The sequence below is a fragment of the Entelurus aequoreus genome, linkage group LG06, assembly GCF_033978785.1.
Source record: "Entelurus aequoreus isolate RoL-2023_Sb linkage group LG06, RoL_Eaeq_v1.1, whole genome shotgun sequence".
In the NCBI taxonomy this organism is placed as follows: domain Eukaryota; kingdom Metazoa; phylum Chordata; class Actinopteri; order Syngnathiformes; family Syngnathidae; genus Entelurus; species Entelurus aequoreus.
In genome coordinates, this window is record NC_084736.1 from 21638394 (window position 1) to 21659993 (window position 21600).

Here is a 21600-nt window from a genome sequence, read left to right on the forward strand (position 1 = left end):
AAACTAATAATAGTAATAATTATAATTTCAGACAGAAAAACAATTGTCAATCTTAACCATTGGTGCACTATTGAGAGCAATGTAGCTATTTTAGGGCGGCGTTGTTCAAAAGGTAGAGCGGCGGTACGGGTCCAACAGTTTTTCTCAGCCTATCTCAAGGCAGCTGTGGCTACAAATGTAGCTTACCAACATCATGAATGGGGAGTAAATAAATGATGGCTTCTGAGTTGTCATTGTAAATAAATCAAACTTATTATTAGAATTTGTGTTGGTAAATGAGAGCCAAAGAGAGATTATCATCACACTTCATCTCAAACATATAAATGCTGCCTCTTTGCTAGGTTTGCATTGCAAAATAAAACCTGTTCTCAAATACCTTACCCTGGATAAATAAATGTGTATTAAATATATCAAAAGGACAAGCGGTAGAAAATGGATGGATGGAAGACATGTAAACTTGAAAACCTGTATGTATCTTTCAGCATTAATGGCACCTTCACAGATGTGTAAGTTACCCATGTCTCGGGCACTAATACACCCCCATACCATCACAGATGCTGGCTTTTCAACTTTGCGCCTATAACAATCCGGATGGTTCTTTTCCTCTTTGGTCCGGAGGACACGACGTCCACAGTTTCCAAAAACAATTTGAAATGTGGACTTGTCAGACCACAGAACACTTTTCCACTTGGTTTCAGTCCATCTTAGATGAGCTCAGGCCCAGCAAAGCTGACGGCATTTCTGGGTGTTGTTGATAAATGGTTTTCGCCTTGCATAGTAGAGTTTTAACTTGCACTTACAGATGTAGCGACCAACTGTAGTTACTGACAGTGGGTTTCTGAAGTGTTCCTAAGCCCATGTGGTGTTATCCTTTACACACTGATGTTGCTTGTTGATGCAGTACAGCCTGAGGGATCGAAGGTCACGGGCTTAGCTGCTTACGTGCAGTGATTTCTCCAGATTCTCTGAACCCTTTGATGATATTACGGACCGGAGATGGTGAAATCCCTAAATTCCTTGCAATAGCTGGTTGAGAAATGTTTTTCTTAAACTGTTCAACAATTTGCTCATGCATTTGTTGACAAAGTGGTGACCCTCGCCCCATCCTTGTTTGTGAATGACTGAGCATTTCATGGAATCTACTTTTATACCCAATCATGGCACCCACCTGTTCCCAATTTGCCTGTTCACCTGTGGGATGTTCCAAATAAGTGTTTGATGAGCATTCCTCAACTTTATCAGTATTTATTGTCACCTTTCCTAACTTCTTTGTCACGTGTTGCTGGCATCAAATTCTAAAGTTAATGATTATTTGCAAAAAAAAAAAAGTTTATCAGTTTGAACATCAAATATGTTGTCTTTGTAGCATATTCAACTGAATATGGGTTGAAAATGATTTGCAAATCATTGTATTCCGTTTATATTTACATCTAACACAATTTCCCAACTCATATGGAAACGGGGTTTGTATTTTATACGTAAGTAGTAAAACCTTAAAGTCACATCTTAAGTGCACAGGAAACCAGTGCAGGGGAGCCAGTATAGGCGTAATATGATCAAACTTTCTTGTTCTTGTCAAAAGTCTAGCAGCCGCATTTTGTACCAACTGTAATCTTTTAATGCTAGACATAGGGAGACCCAAAAATAATACGTTACAGTAATCGAAACGAGACGTAACGAACGCATGAATAATGATCTCAGCGTCGCTAGTGGACAAAATGGAACGAATTTTAGCGATATTACGGAGATGAAAGAAGGCCGTTTCAGTAACACTCTTGATGTGTGACTCAAACGAGAGAGTTGGGTCGAAGATAATACCCAGATTCTTTACAGAGTCGCCTTGTGTAATTGTTTGGTTGTCAAATGTTAAGGTGGTATTATTAAATAGGTGTCTGTGTCTAGCAGGACCGATAATCAGCATTTCCGTTTTCTTGTGGTTTGTACTTTTCAGTACAAACCACTCTGAGTTGTTGGCACCCAGCCGAAGATTGTTTTCTCACGCCTCCCTGACACCTTATTATGCCCACCCTACTATATAAGAAGCACCGATCCAATCATTCTAAAACTTTAAAAGATATCTGTAGTATATATATTGTTCCTGTTGATAATTTGAACAGTGCTGCCACCTGACTAGAGGCTTGTGTATCGTTCAAGAATGAAAAACGACGCTATATGAGAAGTACAGCTGTAGTGTAAATTAAACATTTTCATGTGTTTTATACGTTCTGCATGGCTAGCAATAGCATCTGTGTTTCCTTTTCATCCACCGTGTTTGAAGGTTTAAGTAAATATAAGTTGTTCATATTTAGATAAGGCAGGGGTCGGCAACCTAAAATGTTGAAAGAGTCATATTGGACCAAAAATCAAATCTGCCTGGAGCCGCAAAAAAAAATAAAAGCCTTACATAAGTCTTATAATGAAGGCAACACATGACGTAAGTGTCTCAGAGGGTGAGATAACTCCTGGAAATGACTGGCTCAGAATGGCCAAAGGTATAAAAGATGTGTGTCCAAGTTAAAGGAAATGGCAGGCTGTCTTCTTCGAATGGATTTATCACAGACTAACGTTTGCTGTGGTCTGGAACAACATGGCACACAAACATCTAATACAAATGCAGCCAATATTACATACAGATATGTCATGAGACATGCAAATATAAAAAAAGGAAATTAAATTAGCTGAAATATACCAACAAACGAGGTTTAATGATGCAATATATACTGTACATACAGCTAGCCTAAATAGTATGTTAGCAGCGATTAGCTTGCAGTCATGCACTGACCAAATTTAGCTGATTAGCACTCCGAGTCAATAACGTCCACAAAGCTCACCTTTGTGCATTCACGCACAGCATAAAACCTTTGGTGGACAAAATGAGACAAAGGAGTGGACCGCCTAAATTAGTAGGACCAAACGGCACTTGCCAAATACTCTCTTCAGTTTGTTTAATATAAACAGTGGGATTTCTAACAATTAGGAAGGTTTGTCCTCCTACAGAAACCATATTAAAACCCATCCATCCGTCCATCCATTTTCTACCGCTTGTCTCTTATATCCCAGCTGCACTCGGGCGGCAGGCGGGGTACACCCTGGACAAGTCGCCGCCTCAAAAAAAAAAAAGTTCCCCCAATATTTTTCCATTTTCTTACATTTCTGAAATTGCTTCAGGGAGCCACTAGGGCGGCGCTGAAGAGTCGCGGGTTGCCGACCCCCGATACAGGGGAAGCGCAAAAATAGCTTGGATGGATGTGGCCATCTTGATTTCCGACCTCGTAACTGGAATGTTAATAACTTGTTTGTGTTGTCCCAACTCCGAGATTAATGGAATGCACCATTAGTGCCACAGACGGGAACAGGAAGTAGCCCGGCGCTCTGCGGGACGCAGCAATTGTGACGTTTGCGCAATAAAGAGTTGATATATTGTTACCCCTTATGGTTCCTGATTAGACAGTCAATGGGCGCGAAATAAATCAGTGAAATGACACCAAAATGTGCGGGGAAGTTGCGGGCATCGGACAAAGTTGCGAGGCTGCGCAGACTGTTAGATTTTTCAAACAACTGACTAGTTCTCTGTCAGTTAGCAACATCTCACTTTGCTACATTTTGCACATTACACATCCTAAAAGCAACCACATGTACATTATGCTAAGCTTGTAGCGGACACTAGGACCCAGATCCCTCACACAGCATGCCTGAGGTAGGGGACTCCTTTAGCAATTCCTGTATGAGTTTTATTTTGGAAGTTCATCATAAAAGATGTGTTTGGAACAGCAACTGGGCGTTTCCTCAAAACGCCCAGTTGCGAACTCACCAACCGTTTAAGCCAGGGGCCCCAAAACTTTTGGACTCATTACTCTCTGTGTGTCCTAGCCGCTCAGGCAAATCGTATTGTCTAAAAATGCATTTTCCCATCGATAACGTGACATCATCACTTTCGGAATATACACACACACACACACACACACACACACACACACACACACACACACACACACACACACACACACACACACACACACACACACACACACACACACACACCCACACACAATGTGTGTGAGTGTGTGTATAAATATATATATATATATATATATATATATATATATAATGTGTATGTATATGTGTGTGTGTGTGTGTGTGTGTATATATATATACACACACATATATTATATATATATACACACAATGTATCCATCCATCCATCTTCTCCCGCTTACATCCATCCATCTTCTCCTGCTTATCCGAGGTCGGGTCGCGGGGGCAGCAGCCTAAGCAGGGAAGCCCAGACTTTCCTCTCCCCAGCCACTTCGTCCAGCTCTTCCCGGCGGATCCCGAGGCATTCCCAGGTCAGCCGGGAGACATAGTCTTCCCAACGTGTCCTGGGTCTTCCCCGTGGCCTCCTACCGGTTGGACGTGCCCTAAACACCTCCTTAGGGAGGCGTTCGGGTGGCATCCTGACCAGATGCCCGAACTACCTCATCTGGCTCCTCTCGATGTGGAGGAGCAGCGGCTTTACTTTGAGCTCCCCCTGGATGACAGAGTTTCTCACTCTATCTCTAAGGGAGAGCCCCGCCACCCGGCGCAGGAAACTCATTTCGGCCGCTTGTACCCGTGATCTTGTCCTTTCGGTCATAACCCAAAGCTCATGACCATAGGTGAGGATGGGAACGTAGATCGACCGGTAAATTGAGAGCTTTGCCTTCCGGCTCAGCTCCTTCTTCACCACAACGGATCGATACATCGTCCGCATTACTGAAGACGCTGCACTGATCCGCCTGTCGATCTCACGATCCCCTCTTCCCTCACTCGTGAACAAGACTCCTGGGTACTTGAACTCCTCCACTTGGGGCAGGGTCTCCTCCCCAACCCGGAGATGGCACTCCACCCTTTTCCGGGCGAGAACCATGGACTCGGACTTGGAGGTGCTGATTCTCATCCCAGTCGCTTCACACTCTGCTGCGAACCGATCCAGTGAGAGCTGAAGATCCTGGCCAGATGAAGCCATCAGGGCCACATCATCTGCAAAAAGCAGAGACCTAATCCTGCAGCCACCAAACCGGATCCCCTCAACGCCTTGACTGCGCCTAGAAATTCTGTCCATAAAAGTTATGAACAGAATCGGGGACAAAGGGCAGCCTTGGCGGAGTCCAACCCTCACTGGAAACGTGTCCGACTTACTGCCGGCAATGCGGACCAAGCTATGACACTGATCGTACAGGGAGCGGACCGCCACAAATAGACAGTCCGATACTCCATACTCTCTGAGCACTCCCCACAGGACTTCCCGAGGGACACGGTCGAATGCCTTCTCCAAGTCCACAAAGCACATGTAGACTGGTTGGGCAAACTCCCATGCACCCTCAAGGACCCTGCCGAGAGTATAGAGCTTGTCCACAGTTCCACGACCAGGACGAAAACCACACTGTTCTTCCTGAATCCGAGGTTTGACTATCCGGCATAGCCTCCTCTCCAGTACACCCGAATAGACCTTACCGGGAATATATATATACATTGTGTATATATATATATAATTTTTTTTTTTTAACTTGGGACTTGGGCCATAGTTTGGGGACCCGTGGTTTGATCTGTGTGTTAAAGCTGATAGTAATTTCTAACAAAATAGCTTATTAATTATTACATCATTCTGTACAGAGGGCCCAAAGAGAACGAACCACGGGCTGAAAATGCCCCCCGCCTCATTTAGGACACCTCATATTCAATGTTCCATTCTTGTAGATTTCAAGGATTTGTCCAAAAACTCCATATAGGCGAGCGAGTGGATCCAAACATAAACATCTGCAGGTCTTTACGGCCTCTTAGATTGAGGACGTAATAGCCGGATGGAGACATTAAATACGATAGCCGGAGCTCGTTAATGATTCATTCCAGGTCATTGACTGAACTTTTAGCCTCATTTACCGATGCGCCTTTCCGCCTATTTTCTCCTAAAATGTATACCATAATCTGACCGGCTATTATCCCCTGTGACGTCCTCTTTTATGTGCGGCGTAATGAGACGGTGACTTTGCTCGTCCAATTGCTCGGTGACCTAGCAGTAGGCCGGCGAGCGTCGTGCGGCTCTCTGTATCGATCCCGAGCTGCGCGGCAGTCAATGGAGCGTCCGTGGGAGGGTTTTTGTTGCTGTCTGCTCCAGTAGCGTGTACACAGAGGGGGGTTAGCTTCCTGCTAGCTGCGGCCGAGTGGTTAGCCCTTTTATCAGCCCAGAAACCATATTTGGTAACTTGAGTCTTTATGACAGACCTTGCAAACCTCAACTGTGAGGCTGGAGAACCACATTCTTTCTCACAGTCAATCAGCAAAAACAATGAAGAAAGAATAATACTACAGTCGCCCCTCCTTTGGGTCAGGTTCCGCAAATAGGGTCATTTTTAATGAATGTAATATTTTCATAAATTGTATGTTTGGGCCATTTTTGTAGCTTTCGCCTTCAAAACCAATTTTGGTAGAAATGTTATGTGAATGCTGAAGAGCCAAAGCCGACCTGAAATGCTAACAGTTAGCACGCTGGCCTGATAGCGTCAAGTAACAAAAAAAAAGCAAAAATGAGTGGAAAAAGCTTGTGTGCTAACATGTTCACAGTAAAATGCTTACAGTTAGCATTCGTGAAATACCAAAATATATGACACTGAGGTGTATACCTGCTAAAAAAAAAGCTAGTGCTAATGTTAGCACTAGGGTTGTACGATACACCGGTATTAGTATAGTCCCGTGATACTAATGAATCATATTCGGTACTATACCGCCTCTGAAAAGTACCGGTCCGCCAAAATGAACAAGTAGATTAATAATTTATTTTCTACCACTTGTCCTTAATAATTGTGACAATCTAATAGAATGGAAAATGACACAATATGTTATTGCATATGTCAGCAGACTTAATTAGGAGCCTTTGTTTGCTGACTTACTACTAAAAGACAAGTTGTCTTGTATGTACACTATTTTATTTAAGGACATTAAACATATGTTTAATGTACTTTTTTGTTAAGATAAAGCCAATAATGCAATTTTTTGTGGTCCCCTTTATTTAGAAAAGTACCGGTACCAAAATATTGGTATCGGGACAACACTAGTTAGCATGCTAATTGACTAACATGCGTCAAGCACCAAAATATAATACCCTGTTATGTATACCCGCTGGCATGGTAATGTTAGCATACCGACTCTGGTGTATACCTTAAAAAATTACCAAAAGAGCTAACCTACTAAGGTTAGCATGCTAACAGGTAGCATTTGTCAAGTAACAAAATATTTGACACTGAGATGTATACCTGCAAGATTTGTGGTGTCAAAAATGCTAACAACCAATGTTCCCTCTAATTGTTCATGTGTGTGAGCAAACACAAAAACTCCCTGAGCATTCAGTGGAGCACATGTGAGCAACATCACACGTGGCAATACCAGCAGCACACCTGTCTCAAACCAATCTTTTATTATAACACTCAAATGAGAGGAGTCATTTTCATGAGATTATTTTGTAATATTAGTGATTTGGCCCACTTGTAATGAAAATAAAAGAAATCTTGTTTTTCATAAGCTATGGATTAGTATTGTACAATATGTCTGGGTGGGGGTCCTGCTTTGGAAATCATTTGTACCCCTTCAGAGATCACATTTAGTTGCCCTTAAACATCCTCATGTTGCACAATGAAATGTAAGCATAGGATGAAGTGTGCATTCCTGTAACTTTCTCTAGTAACAGCATTCCATGATTAATATCAATAAATTAACATTAATAATAAATGACAGTAGAATAAGCACACGTATGACTGAGGATTCATAGTGTAACTTTGTGTGGTGTTTGAGTTGTCCGACTTTTTGTGTGGCCATAAACGCACCAGTGGCTTAGTGCGATGCGTGTTGGTGACAGATGACAAGTTGGTTTTGGCCTGGTTTGTACGGCAGAAAATGACTAGTTTTTCGAGATAGAAGTTTTTTACTCGTGTTTTGGTGTGGTTATGGCCGAATATAAACAGTTTTGCTCAATAAAGTGATCGATATAATTCCTGTCCTCGAAGCATCTCGATACACGTTACAATAATTGAACGGTGTTCAATTGAACGGTGTTGACAAACACCGTTAGGGCCGCTTGTTGTCACTGTCACTCAGAGTTGCATTGCACAATTATACAGAATAAATGTGTTTATTTTGTTTAGAATTCAGATGGGATTTGATTTGGTGCGCGGCATATATTTGCTGTGCGCAGAGAACGCTTGAGCAGGGCGGAATTGCGCAGGTGCGCACCTTAGAGGTAACGTTGCTAACAATTGTGCCGCGGGCCGTTAAGAAATTAGCTAACGGCCGCACTTTGGACCCCCTTGAGTTAGTGCATACAAAGACTTGTTTATGACCCTTTAAATGTTTTTTTAAACATAATTAGAGCCTTCTAAACTTGAAATAACAGCTATATAGTCACCTTTACACTGGTTTCACCCAATATAGTAGCCACCCGGCCACTACAACACGTCTACTACCTGTAAATACTTCATCACACACTGGGTAATTCTTCGAAGTGAGACCTGTTTTAGTTTGTTTCATACACAAATTACACACCAGATGCCGTCCGGGACACAACCTTTGTGTACCGTAGTGAAGTGAACCAAAAATATACTGTGTGACGGGAGTTTTAATGTAAGTACTTTCCTTTGCCCCCCTCCCCAGTCTTGTCTCCTCGATGCTGGCGTTTGAGGCGGCGTCTCTTTGTGCCAGACAGCCATTGCTCAGATTGAGACCTCCGAGTAGAAAAGTCACTCAGACAGATTTACTGTCCTAATGGGAGGGCTCCGGGGGGCGGGGCTAGACCTTAGCAATATTGAATATTTTTCCTTTCCCCAATTTTGGATTTGGCTGCGCTGTCACGGACGGATAAATAGACTTAAGTGGTTCTACTTTAGATGGACAGACTGTTCAGACGTGACTATTCAAAGCCAGCAGGAGCGTTTCTCCGTTTGGATCTTGTTGTGAGTGAAATATGTCGGCGGCCTTTAAATGCGCTGATTGATGGGCGCAGCCATAAGGAGCACTTTGGCGAGGAGCTGTCACTCGAAGACGGACGTCTCCTTGAATGACACGCGTCGGACGATCAATAGTCCTTCATCTTAGCCACTGCTCGTGACCTCCCGCCGTTGTTTTGCCTTCGACTTATTCCCGCCCACAGGCCTGGACCCAGTGGACACAAAATTAGGCACACCTGCAAAGATTGAGCTAAAACATGCTTTAAATATGACTACTAATCTAACAATATCCTCCTGAGATTCAATGTCCACTGCAGTGAACATTTTTCTGCTGTATTTTTAGTGTGGAATGTTAGAAAAGGGGCCTTCAAGTGAAATTTGTCAGAGAACATCTGAAGGTATGAAAAACACTAACCTATTTATCCTTAACTGTCTGGAATGGACTTATGCTGTCTTTCAGTTGAAGCGGAATTTTAATTGTTCTTTTGGCGACACATAGTGGCATTTAAGCACAGGAAGCAGTAAGTTGAATGTAGAGATGTCAGATAAGGGCTCTTTTGCCGATATCCGATATTCCGATATTGTCCTACTCTTAATTACCGATTCCGATATCAACCGATACCGATACATACAGTCGTGGAATTAACACAATTTTGTTGTGATGCCCCGCTCGATGCATTAAACAATGTACCAAGGTTTTCCGAAATAAATCAACTCAAGTTATGGAAAAAAATGCCAACGTGGCACTGCCATATTTATTATTGAAGTCACAAAGTGCATTATTTTTTTTAACATGCCTCAAAACAGCAGCTTGGAATTTGGGACATGCTCTCCCTGAGAGAGCATGAGGAGGTTGAGGTGGGCGGGGTTGAGGTGTGGGGGGGTAGGGGGTAGCGGAGGGTGTATATTGTAACGTCATGGAAGAGTTAGTGCTGCAAGGGGTTCTGGATATTTGTTCTGTTGTGTTTATGTTGTGTTACGGTGCGGATGTTCTCCCGAAATGTGTTTTCCATACTTGTTTGGTGTGGGTTCACAATGTGGCGCACAATTGTAACCGTGTTAAAGTTGTTTATACGGCCACCCTCAGTGTGACCTGTATGGCTGTTGACCAAGTATGCTTTGCATTCACTTGTGTGTGTGAAAAGCCGTAGATATTATGTGACTGGGCCGGCACGCAAAGGAAGTGCCTTTAAGGTTTATTGCCGCTCTGTACTTCTCCCTACATCCGTGTACACAGCGGCGTTTTAAAAAGTCATAAATTTTACTTGTTGAAACCGATAATTTTGAAACCGATACCGATAATTTCCGATATTGCATTTTAAAGCATTTATTGGCCGATAATATCGGCCGTCCGATATTATCGGACATCCCTAGTTGAATGATGCGGACGCGTTTGTTACTGGATACTTTCTAATATGCCCTGGATACTTTGTGTTTGTAAGTAATATGCAACTATGAATATTATATTGACAAATGTGCTGTTTTACACTGCAATATTGTTCAATTAGTATTACGTACAGGCCAAAGGTTTGGACACACCTTCTCATTTCAATGCGTTTTCTTTATTTTCATGACTATTTACATTGTAGATTGTCACTGAATGCATCAAAACTATGACACTTGTGAAGTGAAAACCCTTTCATGTGACTACCTCTTGAAGCTCATCCAGAGAATGCCAAGAGTGTGCAAAAGAGTAATCAGAGCAAAGGGTGGCTATTTTGAAGAAACTAGAATATAAAACATGTTTTCAGTTATTTCACTTTTTTTTGTTAAGTACATAACTCCACATGTGTTCATTCATAGTTTTGATGCCTTCAGTGACAATCTACAGTGTAAATAGTCATGAAAAAAAAGAAAACCCATTGAATGAGAAGGTGTGTCCAAACTTTTGGCCTGCACTGTATGTCTAGCTTGTGTGCTACTGTGCGCTGAGCTGTTGTGTAGCTGCTAGCTCCTAGTAGCCTATACCCTAGCATGTTTACCTTTCGTAAATGACTGAGCGAATATCGGATATTAATATCCGATTGGGACACCACTACTTCAGGCATGTGAAATATAAATATAAATAATGTAGATTTTTGCGTCAAAATATGACTATCACATTTTTTTATATTATCTGAGGGGGCGTGGCTACAGGGTAGAGTTGCCAAATGGGAAACGTTTTCTGCGTTTTTTGCATGTTATAGAATTTTAAATGACATTTTCAATGATGATAATGTTAGTAAATTATCTAGTAAACATTTTTGTGTTACATTACTTGGGATATGTAAGTGTCAAAAAGACGGCCAAAAGAGGTTGGTAGGTGAGAATAAATCTAAATGTAAAATATGATGTAGAAATGCACCCAATTACAGGAAATGCAGTCTTGAATTTTTTAACTTTCTTTCGGGGTTTGTGCGGCAGCGCTTTGTGCTGATATAAATGTTCCTCTTTGTTCCTAAATTGCCCTCTTTTTTTGTCCTCAAAGGGTGCTCACATGCCTGCTACTTATAAATGGGGGAGGGGGGAATGCTCAATTAATGTCCACTGCAGAGGACGTTGCTTCTCAGCAGGTTAAGGTTGCTTTTGAGCTTGCATTTTGCAAACTAAAACTGGACCTTCACTTTTGCCATCTGCTGGATGTGGCCACACATGGTCCCCCAATGCAAGCACACTGTAACAGTCAAACATGAGCTTTAGGGTTGGGCGATATAAACTATTTGCGATATAAATTATATCAATTTAGACCAGTGTTTCTTAACCATAGGGCCCATTGTTAGGCCGGGAGCATCCCCTAGAGCAGTGGTCCCCAACCTTTTTGTAACTGCGGACCGGTCAACGCTTTAAAATTTGTCCCGCGGACAAATTTGGTCATAAAAAAATACTATTATGTGTGCTTACGGACTGTATCCTTGCAGACTGTATTGATCTATATTGATATATAATGAAGGAACCAGAAATAATGACAGAAAGAAACAACCCTTTTGTGCGAATGAGTGTAAATGGGGGAGGGAGGTTTTTTGGGTTGGTGCACTAATTGTAAGTGTATCTTGTGTTTTTTATGTTGATTTAATTAAAAAAAAAAAAAAAAAAATTTTTTGTTCAAATTTCTTGTGCGGCCCGGTACCAATCGATCCCGGTGGTTGGGGACCACTGCCCTAGAGGGCTGCTAAAAAAATATCTGTTTCTCCGCTGCGGTCAGTATGGGCCGCAGCCTTACTCTGTTGTAATACTCTCTTCCACCACTTGTGCAAAGACAATCTCAAACTGAAGAACTCTGGAGCAAAAGTCATAGAAATGTTTAAAATAAAAATACGACTAGAGTGGTGAAGCTCTATTTTCATTTGCATTTTATTTTTATTGACTGTTTATTTAAGGACATATAATATATAAAACAAATATAACAACCTAACCCTAACCCATAAATAAATGTAAAATAAAGCAAAAAAGACATTTATTAATTTATTTTACATATTTATTAATAATTTATTATGTATACATACGTACATATATAATAAATGATTAATACATGTATTTAGAATGTATTTTTATTTTATTTGATATTCATAAATACAGTAAATATAAAATAAAAATCAATTGAATAAATGTATATAATTTATTATATATATGTATATATACATATTTATTGATTATATATTTATATACATATTTATAAATGTTATTATAATATATATATATATATATATATATATATATATATATATATATATATATATATATATATATATATATATATATATATATATATATATATATATATAATAAATTAATGTAATGTATTTATTTTTATTTTGTTTTATATTTATTTTTGTTTTATTTACTTTAGTACTGTAATTATTCAATAGGATTTTGAAAATCAAGAGCAAGATGACTAATTCAGTGTTAATATTTGAATGGGGCCCGGGCTCTTCTGTAGTGGAAAAGTTGGACCTGAGGTCAAAAAGGATAAGAAACCCTGATTTAGACGATGATATGACTTGTAATACTGTCGTTATATTGTGATAATGCATGTTGATTACACATTTGAGCAGTGTCCTGCAATTGACCGTGTCCTCAACGCAATGCAGCGTCCTCGCGGGCGGCTAATGTCCCTCTACAGTGCAAACACAGTAATCTACGTTCCATTCCAGGATGGACGAGGGATAGCTAGCGTGCTACACTACACACCGTCGGTGGACATGCTAACTGCAAGCTAGAGCTTGAATGTAAACAAGGTGGGCAAACTGATACAAATATTGACGGTAACGATACTAAGTAGGATAGTATCAGGTCGATACCACATTTTGTCATTTTTGTTATTGTTTACAAATTCAGGAAATGAGTCCCTGGACACAGAATGACTTTTCTCATAATTGTGATCAAAAATGTAATCATTCAATGCTCTTGAAAATTTGACGTATCTGTCTCGCTACGACCGATACTGCCCCTGTATCTACTTGGTATTGGATGCATACCCACATTTTTAGTACCGTCTAAAATGTATGTAAAGTATTCAAACAACAGAAGAATAAGTGCTTATTACAATTCAACAGAAGTGTAACTATAGTCCTGTTACAACTGAAAGTAAGCAGATATTAACAGTATTAATAAAAGGTTTGATAAAATGGTACAACTGAAATGGATGTAATATGTTACTGCGTATGTCAGCAGCCAAATTAGAAGCCTTTGTAACCAATTTTGAAATAATTATATAACCATTTATATGCCATGTGATATATTGCGATATAGATTTTAGGCCATATCCCTAATGAGCACTAATAGTTTTGCTAAGGCAGAATTGTGATCTACAGTGTTTGTGTTGTGTACCTAATGGAGTGTCCTGTAAGACTGGAAGTGTGGAGTTCTGACTCGCTTTCATTTTGACAGAATGAGTTCAAAAGTAAAGGCACGTACGGAAGTATCTTTTGGCTAAAATGAGCAGCAGCAGCACCCTCAAACCCTCGACTAATTATAATGATTTAATATAATACTCTGCTTTTAGACTCACTTTGACTGATTTTCATTATTTTTGTTTTGAAGGCGATGTCAGCAAGCTCGGCAAGAGTCCGTCCAGGAAGTTCATGCTGATTGGTGGCAGACGAGCGCTGAAGCCTGGAGGACTAAACCGAGCTGCTTTGTGTGCTCTTTAGCAACACAAGCAGATGCTAAAGGTTACACACACACACACACACATTCCTCACTCGGAGACACACGACATCGCCTCCATAAATTCTACAAATCGCTGAGAGTCTTCCTGACATTAAGAAAGATAATGAAAAGTGTTAACTTGGGCTTCGCCTTTAGCATACTACACACACACACACACACACACACAAGTCGATGTGACTTTTGATTCCTGTTTATTTGCATCCCACAAGTCAGCGCTTCTGTTCAATTTTTAAATCTTAAAGTACGCCTTTAAGTTGAACACCTTTTCTACTTAGGTGACAACAGTTTGTGGCTGGCATTGAACACAAAATAATTTCAAAATAAAAGTGTGCATTGAGGTCGGCACAAAAAAATCCAAATAATTATGTTCAATCAGAACAGGGGTGTCCAAACTTCTTCCACTGAGGGCCGTACACTGCAAAATTAAAGCATGCGGGGGCCATTTTGATATTTTTAATTTTCAAAACCAATACAATGTATAGATTTTCTTTACCTATAGTGCTCCCCTCTAGTTTTTACATTTTTAAATACAGTTTTAAAAAGTGGGAATTGATTTAGAATCGGGATGAATAAGGAAAATTAGAACAACTGAGTAGGCAGTGGACAATAAGAAAGCTTTATTGTGGTGGTATTAATAATCATAAATATTACTAGTTTTAATGAATTAAAACAGTACAGTAATTTGACATTGAGCTCTAAATATGTGCTTTTACTGCCATCTAGTGTCTATTTTTAAGTATGTGTGCTATAAAACAAGTAAAACATCAGTACAGTATGATTTACCTTTTTTTTTTGCTTTTTTAGGTCAAGGCTAAAAGAAGCACTGAAAACTAGGGGTGTGAATCTTTGGGCACCTAACGATCCGATTCCGATTCCTGGGGTGACGGTTCGATTCAGAATCGATTCTCGATTCAAACCGATTCTCGCAATATTTTATTTGGTGTAATTACAATAAAACTCTTTCAAAACAGGTTACAAGTTCGAGAAGCATCTTTTGGTTGCATGAAGATGGTTTCAAAAATAGATTTTTATTAAAATAAAAAAATAAAAAATAAATATGTTTTAGATTATTAATTGATTTAGAATCGGGATGAATAAGAATTGTGATTTGGATGTGAATCGATCTATTTGTGCACTCCTACTTAAAGCATTGGTAACATATATTTAAAATCACACGTTGATTTAATGTTATTGGAAAAAATAAGCCTTAAAGGCCTACTGAAATGAATTTTTTTTTATTTAAACGGGAATAGCAGATCCATTATATGTGTCATACTTGATCATTTCGCGATATTGCCATATTTTTGCTGAAAAGATTTAGTAGAGAAAATTGACGATAAAGTTCGCAACTTTTGCTCGCTGATAAAAAAAGCCTTGCCTGTACCGGAAGTAGCGTGACGTCACAGGAGCTAGTATTCCTCACAATTCCCCGTTGTTTACAATGGAGCGAGAGATTCGGAGCGACAAAGCGACGATTACCCCATTAATTTGAGCGAGGATGAAAGATTCGTAGATGAGGAACGTTAGAGTGAAGAACTAGAGAGGCAGCGATGGACGTATCTTTTTTCGCTCTGACCGTAACTTAGGTACAAGCTGGCTCATTGGATTCCACACTCTCTCCTTTTTCTATTGTGGATCACGGATTTGTATTTTAAACCACCTCGGATACTATATCCTCTTGAAAATGAGAGTCGAGCACGCAAAATGGACATTTAAAGTGACTTTTATCTCCACGACAACACATCGGTGACACACTTAGCTACTGAGCTAACGTGATAGCATCGTTCTCAAATGAAGATAGAAACAAAAATAAACCCCAGACTGGAAGGATAGACAGAAGATCAACAATACTATTAAACCATGTACATGTAACTACACGGTTAAAAATTGTCAGCCTGGTAAGGCTTAACAATGCTTTTGCTAACGACGCTAAGGCTAATTTAGCAACTTAGCAACCGGACCTCACAGAACTATGATAAAAACATTAGCGCTCCACCTACGCCAGCCAGCCCTCATCTTCCCATCAACAGCCGTGCTCACCTGCGTTCCAGCGATCGACGGCGCGACGAAGGACTTCATCCGTGGGTTTGGCGGCAAGCATCAGCTAGGCGTAGTAAGTAGTCCTTGTTGTGTTGCTGTAAGTATTGTACTTAGCCGCTAATACACCGATCGATCCCACCTACAACGTTCTTCTTTGCAGCCTCCATTGTTCATTAAACAACTTGCAAAAGATTCACCAACACAGATGTCCAGAATACTGTGGAATTTTGTCGAAGAAAACAAGAGGTTTTTATATCGGGTCAGATGGGGTACAACCACTTCCGTGGATTTTGTGACGTCACGCGCATAAATCATATCCAAAGGAGTTTTTCAACCGGGAGTGTGGCGGGAATTTTAAAATTGCACTTTATAAGTTAACCCGGCCGTATTGGCATGTGTTTCAATGTTAAGATTTCATCATGGATATATAAACTATCAGACTGCGTGGTCGGTAGTAGTGGCTTTCAGTAGGCCTTTAAAACATTGCAACTTTTTTTTAAAAGCTGCCGTGAATGCAGTCCTTTTAGGGCGCAGCAATCACAAACAAAAATCCTCAAAGTCCTTGAGGGACTGAGTATTATGTCCCGATTGTCAGAGAACTTCCCAGCTCAGTATTGTGCTAGAAGGTTCCAGTCGAACATGGACGGTGTCGCCATGGCAACTGTGTGTGTGTGTGTGTTCCAGGCTAAGTGAGTTGGGCGTGTCCCTCTGTCCTTCATGGGCCCGTTCTCCCGGTCCACGTGATCCGGGCCCCGAGACTCCAAAAGCCAGCAAAGCCTCTTTGCTCAACTTCCCGAGAACGGGGCGGCGAGGGCTGCGCTGCGATTGGCCGAGTGCGGGCGAGAGTGCCATGCGGATTGGAGGATGTCGGGCGACTGGGATGAAGACCTGTGCAAGAAGGCGCTGATGTTGGTGGAGGAGCTCTGCCTCAACTCTCCGCGCGGGTACAGCCAGAGCGAACTGTGCCAGGAGTTCAACGACCTGCTGAGAGGACGCAACCGACAGCTGGACGCAGGTACGTCTTCTTGTCAGAGCCTGGACAACATCCTGCTGTGTGAGCTCATGCTCTTCCTCTCCAGTCCTGTAGGTGGCGATGATTACACCGTTATAAAGTGAAAAAACAATTTGCCTTTTTTCAATACACTACCGTTCAAAAGTTTGGGGTCACCCAAACAATTTTGTGGAATAGCCTTCATTTGTAAGAACAAGAATAGACTGTCGAGTTTCAGATGAAAGTTCTCTTTTTCTGGCCATTTTGAGCGTTTAATTGACCCCACAAATGTGATGCTCCAGAAACTCAATCTGCTCAAAGGAAGGTCAGTTTTGTAGCTTCTGTAACGAGCTAGACTGTTTTCAGATGTGTGAACATGATTGCACAAGGGTTTTCTAATCATCAATTAGCCTTCTGAGCCAATGAGCAAACACATTGTACCATTAGAACACTGGAGTGATAGTTGCTGGAAATGGGCCTCTATACACCTATGTAGATATTGCACCAAAAACCAGACATTTGCAGCTGGAATAGTCATTTACCACATTAGCAATGTATAGAGTGTATTTCTTTAAAGTTAAGACTAGTTTAAAGTTATCTTCATTGAAAAGTACAGTGCTTTTCCTTCAAAAATAAGGACATTTCAATGTGACCCCAAACTTTTGAACGGTAGTGTATTTACAAAAAAACAAAATCTCACATACTGTAAGTACCGATATTAAGTATGGGTTACTATCTGTCAGGTGGCATTAAAAATGTCCGACATAATTTCAGATACAAGCAGTCCTGCAGCGTGTTTGCTTGTGCAAAGCTGGACAGTCAGTTAACATCTAAATAAAGTCAGTCTAAGTCATTTACAAAAGGTAAACACGCGAGTCTATATGCTGCTGGGAGCTAGCAGCTACACAACAGCTAAGCACACAATAGCACGTAGGGTGTGAACATTTGAGCACCTAACGATTCGATCCGGGTGACTATTTGATTCAGAATCAATTCTTGATTCAACATGATTCTCGCAATGTATTTTTTGGTATTATAGTTATAATGAAACTTTTTCAAAACCGGTTACAGGTTAGCAAACTCTTTCCGGTTTGCATGGAGATGGCCAAAAAACTTAGTTCTAAAAAGCATTATTTATATATATATATATATATATATATATGTATGTATGTATGTATGTATGTATGTATATATATATAATATGTATATAATATGTATATAATATGTATATAATATGTGTGTATATATATGTATATATATATATATATATATATATATATATATATATATATATATATATATATATATATATATATATATATATATATATATATATGTATATATATATATATGTATATATATATATACTACCGTTCAAAAGTTTGGGGTCACATTGAAATGTCCTTATTTTTGAAGGAAAAGCACTGTACTTTTCAATGAAGATAACTTTAAACTAGTCTTAACTTTAAAGAAATACACTCTATACATTGCTAATGTATTGAGTTTCTGGAGCATCACATTTGTGGGGTCAATTAAACGCTCAAAATGGCCAGAAAAAGAGAACTTTCATCTGAAACTCGACAGTCTATTCTTGTTCTTAGAAATTAAGGCTATTCCACAAAATTGTTTGGGTGACACCAAACTTTTGAACGGTAGTATATATATATGTATGTATGTATGTATGTATTTGTATATATATATATGTATGTATGTGTATATATATATATGTATGTATGTGTATATATATATATGTATGTATGTGTATATATATATATGTATGTATGTGTATATATATGTATGTATGTATGTATGTGTATGTATATATATGCATGTATATATATATGTATGTATGTGTATGTATATATATGCATGTATATATGTGTGTATGTATGTGTATATATATATATGTATGTATGTGTATATATATATATATGTATGTATGTATGTGTATATATATATATATGTATGTATGTATGTGTATATATATGTATGTATGTATGTGTGTGTGTGTGTGTGTGTATATGTATGTATGTATGTATGTGTGTATGTTTACAAAAGGTAAACATGCGAGGCTATATGCTGCTAGGAGCCAGCAACTACACAACAGCTAAGCACACAATAGCCCACAAGGTAGACATATATAATAAGTAGGGGTGTGAATTTTTGGGCACCTGACAATTCGATGCGTTTCTGATTCCTGGGGTGACGGTTTGATTCAGAATCTATTCTTGATTCAACGCAATTCTCAATTCCAACCGATTCTCGCAATGTATTTTTTGGTATTATAGTTATAAGGAAAATTTTTCAAAACAGGTTACAGGTTAGCAAAGCTCTTTCCGGTTTGCATGGAGATGGCCAAAAAACATATTTAAAAAAAATATTCATATATATATATATATATATATATATATATATATATATATATATATATATATATATATATATATATATATATATAATTTTTTTCTTTTTTTTCTAGATTTAAAAATGTTTCGATTCAATTTAGAATTTGGAAAAATTAGAATGGCAATGGGGATGTGAATCGATTTTTTTTGTGCATCAATAATAAGTGTCTTTCATTGAACAATATTGCAGTGTAAAACAACACCTTTGTCGATATAGACAAGCATCATATAATTATTGTTGCTAGGGGTGTGAAACAAAACAAAACAGGTTGCAGATTTCCGGTTTGCATGGAGGTCGCCTAAAAACGTATTGTGAAAAAAAACAATTTTTTTCCTTTATTTTTATAGATTTTTAAAAATGATGAATCGATTCACACAATCTGCATGAATGAAAATGGCGATGCGAAAGTGTAACGAATTTTTTTTGTGCATCAATAATTATACGTGATTGAACAATATTGCAGTGTAAAGCAGCACATTTGTCAATACAAACAAGTATCAAATAATTATAGTGGCTAGGGGTGTGAATCTTTGTCCTAACGATTCGAACTGATTCCGATTACTGGGGTGATGATTACATTCAGAATCGATGCTACACGATTGTCGATTCAAACCGATTCTTGCAATGTATATTTTGGTATAATAATCATCATGAAACTTTTCCAAACACTTCAAATGCATCTTTGTTTGGTGCGTAGCCCAAGATGGCGACTGCTGAGGGTGCTCAGTGTTCGTCACTCCGTCGGGAGACACAGCCTTGGAGTTGTGAGGCTAAATACATTTTTGGCTTGCTCGTTATTCAGTGGCTGTTATGCTGCGTACGTATTATGTAATAATAATAAAGGTTACAGGTTATAAAATCTCCTTCTGGTTGCATGGAGATGACCTAAAACTGTATTCTTAAATTGATTCATGCTTTTTATTTTCTTATCGATTTTTGAAAATTATTAATCGATTTAGAATCGGAATGAATAAGCCTTGCGATTCGGATGAGAATCGATTTTTTTTTTTTTAGCACCCCTAGTGATACGATTAGTGTCCTTCATTGAAAAATATTGCAGTGTAAAACAGCACATTTGTCGACATAAACAAGTATCAATTCTAGTTGCATATTACTTACACATACAAAGTCTCCAAGGCGGAAGCGTGTTCGAAAGCATCTGGTAACAAATGTGTCCGCATCATTCAATTTTTCACCAAAAAACAAAAAGAAATTACCACTCCACTTCAACTTAAAGACAGCATAAGTCCATTCCAAGTGGTTAATAAAAAAATATGTTAGTGTTTTGAATACAGACCATTGTTCTCTGTTTGACTCCTTTCACTTGATCAAACCTTTTCCACACTACAAAATAATACAAATGTGGATGATTCCTGCTGATATCGTGTCGGATCGTTATCAATATCGATACATTACTCAAGACACCACTGACCATGACTCTCGTGGTGCACAACAGCAGAACGGACAATCTTTTTCTTCTTCTCTCTTGTTTATTGGTGAATTGCAAGCAAGCATTATCGCCATTCGGATCAACCTGTAAAATACCTGCCATCTTTATTATTTATGAATTTGTCATGACTTGTTTCTGCTTCCAATGCATCTTTGTTTGGTACGTAGCCCAAGATGGCGACTATTGAGGGTGCTCAGTGTCCATCACTCCATCGGGAGACACAACCTTGGAATTGTGTGTGTTTTTCAGATTTTTTTTCTCAGTTTTTGTAATCTGAGACTAAAGGAAAGGGGCGTGGCTTGCTAGTTAGTCAGTGGCTGTTATGCTGCATACTTTATGTAATAATGTGTGCCTTGAAGGAAACAACCTCTGAAGCACGCTTGTGAAAAATGCCTTTAATGGTGTTAGCTGGCGGCACATTACATTGTTTGTATGCTTATTATTTTTTATTATTATTACCGTGTACCTCAGCATTAAAACATCCGCCTGAAAGCTGAAGACGAATGTTTCGAAGACACTTAAATATGTTTGTGAGTGCCGATCGCCAACATGAAATATTCATTGTCTTATTTTTTATGAGCCCCCGAAGAGTC

At 39.2% G+C, this 21600-nt stretch overlaps 1 protein-coding gene across 1 annotated transcript in view; it reads left to right on the forward strand.

Annotated features, from left to right (window-relative positions):
• syt3 (synaptotagmin III) overlaps window positions 1-21600 on the forward strand; it is a 101729-nt gene that overhangs the window by 7338 nt on the left and 72791 nt on the right. The window contains exons 2-3 of the mRNA XM_062050249.1: window positions 13992-14122; window positions 16845-17175. Coding sequence (XP_061906233.1) covers window positions 17025-17175 — 151 coding nt within the window. The 5' untranslated portion in view covers window positions 13992-14122; window positions 16845-17024. The remainder of the gene's footprint in view (window positions 1-13991; window positions 14123-16844; window positions 17176-21600) is intronic.